Below are 9,935 nucleotides of genomic sequence, written 5' to 3' on the forward strand. Positions count from 1 at the left end.
TTGGTGGGTGGGGAAGGGGGTTGAAGTAAGAAGTTGGGAGGGGATAGGTGGAAGAGATAATGGGCTGAAGGAGAAGGAATCTAGTAGAAAGGAAAAGATCAGGGGGATCAGAGGGAGCTGATGAGAAGACAAGGGATAAGAGGATAACTAGAATGAGTGGGAAAAGAAGGTTGGTGGGGGGGAGAAATTACTGGTTGGAGAAATTGAAGGTTATGCTATAAGGTTGGAGGCTACTCAAACAGAATGAGGTGTTGCTCCTTCAATATCACTTTGGCCTCATCGTGGTAGTAGAGGAGGCCATGGACAGACCTGTCATATTGAGAATGGAGGTCGAATTGAAATGGGTGGCCGCTGGAAGAATTTGCCTTTTGTGGCAGACAGAGTGAAGGTGCTCGACAAAGCAATGCCCCCAATCTGTTGGATCTCACTGATGTAGAGGAGGCCTCACTGAGGGCATCAGATACAATAATTGACCCTGAGAGACTCGCAGCTGTCCACTGCAAAAGGCAAATTCTTCCATTTAAATTCAACCTCCATTCTCATTCTGACATGTCTGTAGCACTTGTCATGCTTGCAGAGATAAGTATCAGGAGGAAGATCAGTGGAGAGAGATGAAAACATAGAGAATGATCCCTACAGAAAGCAGAAAGATGATGTTCCTTTCTTTCCCTGGTCCTACACCCAAAGAGGGTAAGGATATGCCCACTGGAGCGCAGGAGCCCTGTTGCAATCAAATTACAAGGAATGTTATGCCCTCCCTTTGGCAAACTGCTATTCACTTTCAGCTGCTGACAATGGAATTGAAATCAGGAGAAATAGATTGGCACCGATAGACCCATGCATTGCACTCTGAGAATCTATTGTGATTTTCCCCGCACAGTTTCTCAGTTAATCACTCCAGGCAAAAAGTTACCAAGCAACAGTGTGTTAGAGTCTGTGTCACTCTACATGTCAGGTTATTTTAGTGACCTGCTAATATGAGACATTACAACACAAGTCACCAGTGCCATGCTGGGTGGAGGGACTGGGTTATTACTGGGCGACCCTATATGTGATTAATCTCATGATTATGTTAAAACAAGCATGTTTTAATCTCTCTGCCTGTTGATAGAGCAAAACATTAGTCTTGGTGCTTAGCAAGAAAGTTGGGGAGAGCAGGATTGCTGTGCAATGATTTATTGTGAACCTCGGCTTCTGTCTAGGTCGCTCCTTGAAACGCCTAGCGGATAGTGGACGCTGTATGTGGATTGTTCTGTAGCTGTGAGTCACCATCGTTCGTTCAGACAACAAATTTTAAAGGGAAGAATCGAGAGACCATCCTTCGAGAACAAAGCCAGCTGCAAATGCATTGAAGATTTTAAGACTTTCAATTTTTTTTAAAGCTACCTCTTTGGTCAAATTTTTGTTTCAGTCATTCCTTTTCATGCCATTAAATAAGGCCATATCCTTGGAGATTTTAGGAATAAGAATTTATCTTCCAAGAATGTGCACGACATTGAATAGTTACGTTTATTTTTTGTAGACTGGTGCCTAATTTACAAGTACTGACTATACCCTCACTGAAGTTTAACATCTTTGATGTTTGTATTACCTCAGTATATAATTTAGAACCTTGTTAGTCATGTTGATATTAATGTCTTTGGAGATTACCAGGACACATTGCTGGTTATTTTTCTTGTTAGAAATGCCATTTAACCTTTAACATTATTTAGTGTTTAGTTTGAAAATGCAAAGAGCTGGTTACATTCCTTCCTTGAATCCTCCCAGTTCATGGCTTTCTGACTAAGAATGCTGCTTGTCATTGGACACAAGACAGGTTCTTCACAGCAGCTAACCACCTTCAGAATTCGTTGGTGGGGTTGGTTGTTCCGGTTACAGAATCACAGATGATGAGCAATGTAACCAGTTTCCACATCAAGCTGTTGCTGAGTAAGAATATGTTCCTCTGATTTTTAATAAAGGAGAGACAGAAGCTCAGTGTAAATAGTCTGCTGTTGGAAATATAATAAGTGAATGTCAGTACTGACTCTGAGTGTAGATTGGGTGAGTTCACAAGTGATTAAAACTCAGATGGCATCAGAATTTGTGGCCAGTAAAATCAGAAGACAGGAAATGGATTGGCAAGTTTTGCAGCCAGGTTATGCACTAAACATTTACCTTAAATGGTTTTCTTTGATAGGAGCTATAAAATTAATTGGGTGTTGCAAAACAGGGTCTTTTTTAATTTGTACATTTTCTGCTAGAGAGACAAATTTGACATCAAAGTAAGTGAGAGGAAATGGGTGGATTTTTATCTAGACATGGTCTAAGTTCATGACTCTAACAATCCAACAAAGATGTGTAGATCACACAAGAGATAGCAGATTCTCTCTGAAAACAAACTCATTTCTTTCCCATGCTGTCTTAGTAAGTGAGTCATGAAGGGGTGGGGTGGGTAGTATGTGTGTGTATGGTTTTAAAATTACTAGCTCTGCCAATTGCGACATCTGATATTGACCCAATGCAGTTTTTTCCCCCGCCCATCCAACTTTTCAAGTGAACCTCCCTGTCTTGTCTTCAATATCAAGCAACACCTGCCCAGTCCGAGGCCCAGCCCAGTATTGCTGAAGCTTAACAGAGAACTGGAGAAGGCTTGGACCATCCAGTCAACTCCACTAGTATCTACTGGGAAGTCCACTTCTGAAATGTACAAAGTAAAGGAAAATTTCTCTTAAGCTGCAGCTTCAATGATGTAGTGGAAAGGACTGATAAAGGCTGCCCACTAATCCGACATCACTCTTCCAGTCCAACCCTGTTACCAATCAGTATGAGGACTCCCAATCTACAGCAGTAAGTCTGTTGTATAATTTGGCTCCAGGTTCTCTGTGTCCACAGTTGTCTGAATCAGGTTGGCTCTGTTGTGTTCTTCTACAGCACCTAACATGCTCTCTGGTGACATCATCCAGTTTGACGGCATTGGTTTCCAGTTGGTGTCAACTCATTGAGTGCGTTAACCACTTAAACCACAGACATTAGTGCCACTTCTGAACTGGGTGATACCCACTTTGATGAGGGCATTCCTAAATCTCCATTAGATCTTAATGATCTGTATTGATTCACTCCCAATAGCTATGAATCCATTCAGATTCTATGGCTCTTCTCTCCCTGCAGAAATTCATTTGCCTCATTGGCACCTAGCCCGTGTGATAGGGGTTCAGTTCTAGAGCTTAACATGGTTCTTGTTCGTGTGATCCTGTGGCTGATAATAGCCACCCTCAGTGCAGCTCATAATGCCTGCCAAAGTCTGCGAATAACTCAGGTCTGGGTATGTGTGTTCCAAAAGTCTCTGGAAGCCCAGTTTGGGGTTACCTCTTGCCATTTAGGCTTTTTCATGCACTTAACACAAAGGTGACCCAAGATCTGAAGACTGTTTTCAGATGGTAGACACTTGGGATATTGCATCATCTTCAGATGTTGACCTTTGGATTTATCAAGCATATTTTGAAAACAGTTTGAACAATTTGAAGTTACCATGCAGATTTGCATCTGCTCCAGGAATTCAGGCAATCAGTGCAGAAACTGGACAGTGAATCAACTGTTTCCACCTTCTGTCATTCAGGGCTGTCTGATCTCCAGGATGCTACAAAATGTTGCCACAAGTGATGGTTCTGGTTAACCCTTACCTGGAAAGTGAAAACTTGCTTGGATGAGGAAGTGGAAGGGTGGGTTCACAAGTTTGTAGATGACATGAAGGTTGGTGGTGTGGGTAGTGTAGAAGGATTGTTGAGGATTACAGTGGGACATTAATAGGATACAGAGCTCAGCTGAGAAGAGACAGAAAAGCAGAATTCAACCCAGAAAAGAGTGAATTAATTCATTTTGGAAAGTCAAATTTCAATGCAGAACACAGGGTTAATGGCAAGATTCTTAGCAGTGTGGAGGAACAGAGGGATTTTGGGTACCACATTCATAGACCCCTGCGCAAATAGACATGATTGTTAAGTCATAGGGTGTGTTGGCCTTTAGTTGAGGAAATGATTTCAAGATCCACAAGGTAACATTGCAGTTCTATAAAACCTTGGTTAGACCACATTTAGAGTATTGTGTTCAGTTCTGGTTATTATAGGCAGAATGTGGAAGCTTTAGAGAGGGTGCAGAGGAGATTTACCAGGATGCTGCCTGGATTAGAGAGCATTGCTTATGAGGATAGGTTGAGCATACCAGGGCTCTTTCTCTTTGGGACAACAGTGTATTAGTGTCTATATGGCTTACCTTTTTGTATACTTATTTAATAAAAAGATTTAAAAAGAAAAAGAAAGAAAGAAAGGAGTATGAGGGGTGACTTGATAGAGGTGTGTAAGATAAAGAGACTCAGATTGAGTAGACAGCCAGAGACTTCTTGCGAGGCTGGACATGGCAAATATGAAGGGGCATATTTTTGTGATTGGAGGAAAGTATAGCTGGGATGTTAGAGATGCATGTTTTGCACAGAGAGTGATGGTGCATGGAATGTGCTGCCAAGGGTGGTGGTAGAGGCAGATACATTATGACATGTAAGAGACTCTTAGATAGCCCACCGTTTTCGTATTATCCATGTGCCTATGTGGGAGGGGAGGGTTGGTTTGATCTTAGAGTAAGTTAAAGCGTTGGCCCAGCATCATGGGCTGAAAGGCCTGTACATTTTTTACACAGAGAGTGGTGGGTGCCTGGAATGTACTGCCAGAAACTGGTAGTCCCTAAGGTGGCAGATTCATTAGGGGCATTTAATAGACACTTGAGAAACTGCAATGTTCTATGTTCTGTGCTTTGCAATGTACCATCCAACTGTTACGTAAAGTGCAGACTCTGCCAAGAAAGAGGCCAGGCTTCCAGGTCAAATTAAAGTGAAGGTTAATCAAGGGCATCCTTGGCAGATCTTAGCAAGAATCTGAACTGTCAGGATTGGGACTAGGGCTGATCGTTGGGGATGGAATGTCTGTCAGATTAAGATATGACAGTCTCTTATTCCATCTAAGTAGTTAATTAAACCTCTGATCCCAAGAGCGCTCTAAATCCCTCTCATCCTCAGCATTAATTGGTTATTCCAGTGTATTTTCATATTTTTTTTAAAAAATCAGTGTCTTCAGAGTTATACAGTACAGGAATAGGTACTTTGGTCCATGCTTAGTAGCCTACCTGAACTATTTCCATTTACCTGTGTTTGGCTCATTTTCCTGTCAACCTGGAGTTCGCTTGGGTCGCAGATCCCTGGCTTAATTGTATTGGTCCATGGCATAATAAAGTTGGGAACCCTTGCTCTTAGCCTTTCCCACCAATGTACCTGTCCAAATGTTTTTCTAACATTGTAACTGGACCTGCCTGTACCAATTCCTCTGGCTGTAGGTTCCATGTACCCACCATCGTCTGTGTGGAAAAACTTTCACCTCAGGTCCTCTTCAGTTTTCTTCCCTCTCACCTTAAACGTATGCCCTCAGGTTTTGAACTCTCCTACCCTGGAATAAAGAACTCTGATCATCCACTTCGTCTATTTCACTCATGATTTTATAAACCTTGATACGGGTAAACCTCAGCCTCCTTTGCTCCCCCGGCACTCTTCCTTGCAAGTGGGCGAGCTGTTACACCTGAGGCAACACTTCACCTGCGAATCTGTGGGGGTCCTCTACTGTATCTGGTGCTTCCAATGCAGCCTCCTCTACATTGGTGAGACCTGACATAGATTTGGGGATCATTTTGTTCACCACCTTAGCTCCATCTGCAAAAAAGGATTTCCTGGTGGCCATCCATTTTAATTCCAGTCCCCATCCCTGTTCCAACATGCTGGTCCATCACCTCTTCTTCCATGATGAAGCCACTCAGGTTGGAGGAGCAACACCTTATATTCCATCTAAGTAGCCTCCAATGTGAAGGCATAATCATTGCATTTCCCATCTTCCAGTAATTTTTGCCCTCCCCTTCCCTCTTCATCAATTTCCAGTTCTGGCCCCCTCTTTTGGAGCATAGAAGGTTGAGGGGGAACTTGATAGAGGTATTTAAAATTATGGGGGGAATAGATAGAGTTGACGTGGATAGGCTTTTTCCATTCAGAGTGGGGGAGATTCAAACAAGAGGACATGAGTTGAGAGTTAAAGGGCAAAAGTTTAGGGGTAACATGAGGGGGAACTTCTTTACTCAGAGTGATAGCTGTATGGAATGAGCTTCCAGCAGAAGTGGTTGAGGCAGGTTCGATGTCATTTAAAGTTAAATTTGATAGATATATGCACAGGAAAGGAATGGAGGGTTATGGGCTGAGTGCAGGTCAGTGGGACTAGGTGAGAGTAAGAGTTCGGCATGGACTAGAACGGCCAAGGTGGCCTGTTTCCGTGCTGTAATTGTTATATGGTTACCTTTCTCACCTGCTTATCATCTCCCACTGGTCCCCCCCCCCCCCGCCTTCCCTTTCTCCCATGGCCCTCTGTCCTTTCGGAGTCCTTCTCCAACCCTTTACCTTTTACCTCCCAGCTTCTTACTTCCTCCCCCTACCTCATCCACTTGGCTTCACCTATCACCTTCCTTCCCATCCTCCTACCTTCTCATTCTGACTTCTTCCCCCTATCTTTCCAGTCCTGATGGAAGGTCTCAGCCTGAAATGTTGACTGCTTATTCATTTCCAAAGGTGCTGCCTGAGCTGCTAAGTTACTCCAGCATTTTGTGTGTGAACACTGCAGAGTTACAGAGATTAATTGGGCCATCAGCTAATCAGGACAGCTGTTATTTGGGACAACTCTTAAAGAACAAAAACTGATCGAGAAAATTACCAGGATTCCCTGCATTTATTTGAGAGACTGCCAATTAATTGAGGCAGGAGGCATACTGTATAGGTTTCAACAAGCATCAGTTGTGTGTGTTTGTGTTCAAAATGTAATGATTTTTGTCACTGATAGTTGACAAATAATCAGTAAGACAATTCAGAACTGTTTAGGTCATGCAGTTTCAAGCATTCAGGTGTGGAGATGCTAGAAATAGGAGTGAAAATGAAGTGATGTCACTACTTCAACTTGTAAGGAACTACAAAGAATTTGAAAGTATTGACAATTATCTTGAAAGCTACAAAGAAAATGAAGATGTAGAGGATGCAATCGTTGATAGAATTGTACGAAGGCAGTCCATTATCTGCACCAGATGTCTGCGCTGATTCTGTTCATTTACAGTCAATCAAAAGAACACCGCAGTGTGCACTCTGGTAACTATTAGAAACCAATACACAGTTTTATAGTACTGTATTTCTATTGGTAGTGTTCCAATTTGTTCTGTATCTCATTTAAATACATAATTTCTTACTCAGTTTGCCTTTTTATACCTTTAACTATTTCTATGAAATTTCAACTAATTGGGGAAGCTTCTTAATTTGGCCAAAATGTACTGGGCCCAATGTATCGCAATTAACCAGAATCCATTGTATTTATTTTTTGCTGGTACAAGAGTGAGGAAATACTTTCATTTCTCTAAATTTGTTGAAATCAAGTTTAGCATCTGAAAATAGGGTGAAAATTATTGGATTTTTTTTCCTGACTTAAGCATGGATTACAGTATGGAACAAAAGAGACTTCTGATGGAAGTTTGCGTACGGAACATTGCTTCCATGTCCTTTTACACTAGTCAGATCCAGGATCAATCCCCACAGACTGGGATTTACACAAGACTTTGGTCACGCGTACACTTTTTGTCAGCAGACACTATCTGGTCTACATGCTTCACCCTATCCAGTCCATAGTATGGCATCCTGTACAACCTGACCATTTCATTCCTTTGACACTAATGTAACCAAATCAGAAAAGACAAAGGCTCAATCTTTAATCTCTACACAGATGAGATTCTCTTGGGGGAAAATTTTGGAGTGGTGTTTGGGTAGTAATTATTTAAGAATAGTGAAAATCTTTATCACTTCTGTAAAGTTCTGTTGAAGATTCCCAAACCAAAATTTATTATTTAAAAATAGTAATTTTTTTTGTTTTTATTATGAGTTTGTGTATTAAGAGATGGAATCACAAAGCAGTAAATGTGACATTCTGGTACAAATCAGCAAGGTCTACAAACAGAAATATGAAATCTTAAACTATCTTGTATTACTTTATGGATAATTATTAAGTGCAGAAAAGTCCCAAAACCTCAAAATATTTTGTTGAGATGTTTCACATCTGATTGAGACAGCAGAAGGGGTCTTGGTTTACTGCCTCATTTAAAAGACAGCCCCTCCAGTACTGCCGCATTCTCTCAGTACTTCTGGGGTGGCATTTTGCACCGAAGACTTTGCAGTGGGGCTTGATCTACAACTTTCTGACCCAGATGCAGCAGTGTGACCCATGCCTTGCCCATTTAATGGATTGATGAGACAGATTTACAAAGGGAGGCCAGTCGGTCAGTGCACTTAAATGTGGTGTAGGATGGGGAAGTTCACCCTTCGAGAGAAGAAACGATAGGCCTATCCCTCTTTCAAGGATGCAGATATGTCCTGCTTGCTGGAGGACTGTTTGATGCTGTGGGACTGGAATGCATCCTAGACAAGGATGGTAGTGCTTTAATTTGAGAACCATGTAAGCATTCTGTTGAAGACTTTGTAAATGTGTATACTTTTTAAAGCAAAGGCACAGGTGCTGAAGAGGTTTCAAAGGTACATTTAATGTCAGAGAAATGTATACAGTGTACACCCTGAAATTCTTTTTCTTCGCAAACATCCACGAAAACAGAGCAGTGCCCCAAATAATGGCAGTTAAATGTTAGAACCCCAAAGCCTCCCCAGCTCCCCCTCCCATACATAAGCAGCAGCAAAGCGATGACCCCCCCCACCCCCACCAGCAGTAAAAGCATCTGTGCCCCCACCAAGCACTCAAGCATGCAGCAAAGCATCGATAAAGACTCAGACTTGCAGTACCCCAAAGACTACTCGTTCGTTCACCAGAAATTCGACATACCAAAGGCGCTCTCCCTTCCTAATAAGGGAAAAAGAGATGTCCTCATTTCACAGCAAGAGGAGCAAAATACTGCAGGATCCGGAAACCTGGAATAAAGCACAATTACTCAACAGGTCAGAGAAATAGTCCAAGCTGTGATTCAATGGATCACATACCGTCTTCACAATCAGGTTATGGATTGAAGCCCCATTTCAGAAACTAAAACACTGCACAGTCACCAAGTGCGGTGCTCAGGAAGTGCGCAGCAAAACATCACTCTTTGATGAGATCTGAAGCCAACTCTTCTCCATGGAGGATATGAAATTAAACTGAGGAGAAAGCACACATCCAATGGTATTGGTTGCACTTGAGCCCCAGCATTCAATAAGGTGAAATTGAATGCCAAATTGCTCTCTCCAGTGAAATCCTACGTATTGTATCTAAAACTCTGTAGATCCCACCCCTGAATATAATCAGCAGCTGAACGCACAGAAAATGAAGAAATTCCTCTCCACCCCTGTCCCATGGAGCAAAGCAAAGCTGCAGCTCCTTCTCTTTGCTGCCTCCTGCTCCCTTCCTTTCTAGTCTTGGTGCAGGGTCTCGGCCCGAAACACCCACTATTTCCCTCCATTGCTACCGGCTGATTCTCTGTAGACACAGCTCAGCACATCATGGAAACCAGGCTCATCACCATGAACTCTGTCTACACTTCTCGCTCCTTCAGTAAAGTAGTCAGCATAATCCTGGACCCTGCCAACCACAGACATTCTCTCTTCTCCCCTCCCATCAGATACAAAAGCCTGTAAACACACGCCACAATGCTCAAGGACTGCTTCTATGCTGCACATAGACTATTAAATAGTTTCCTAGCACAATAAGATGGATTCAAAACCAGAATCATGTTTAATATCACTGGCATATGTCGTGAGTCGTTTTGCTGTTTGGTGGCAGCAGTACGTTGCAACACAATAACTATAAATTACAAAAACAATATATATAAAATTAAGCAAGTATTGTATCCATCATCTT

General features: G+C 42.2%; 1 protein-coding gene across 2 annotated transcripts in view; it reads left to right on the plus strand.

Moving 5' to 3' along the window:
- Positions 1 to 7,236, plus strand: part of dcaf15 (DDB1 and CUL4 associated factor 15) — a 54,038-nt gene extending 46,802 nt beyond the window's left edge. For both annotated transcript variants that reach the window (XM_063035593.1, XM_063035594.1), the window contains one exon: positions 1,203 to 7,236. In XM_063035593.1, coding sequence (XP_062891663.1) covers positions 1,203 to 1,258 — 56 coding nt within the window. In that variant the 3' untranslated portion in view covers positions 1,259 to 7,236. The remainder of the gene's footprint in view (positions 1 to 1,202) is intronic.
- The last annotated feature ends 2,699 nt before the right edge of the window (positions 7,237 to 9,935 follow it).

The sequence above is a fragment of the Mobula hypostoma genome, chromosome 29, assembly GCF_963921235.1.
Source record: "Mobula hypostoma chromosome 29, sMobHyp1.1, whole genome shotgun sequence".
Taxonomy (NCBI): Eukaryota; Metazoa; Chordata; class Chondrichthyes; order Myliobatiformes; family Myliobatidae; genus Mobula; species Mobula hypostoma.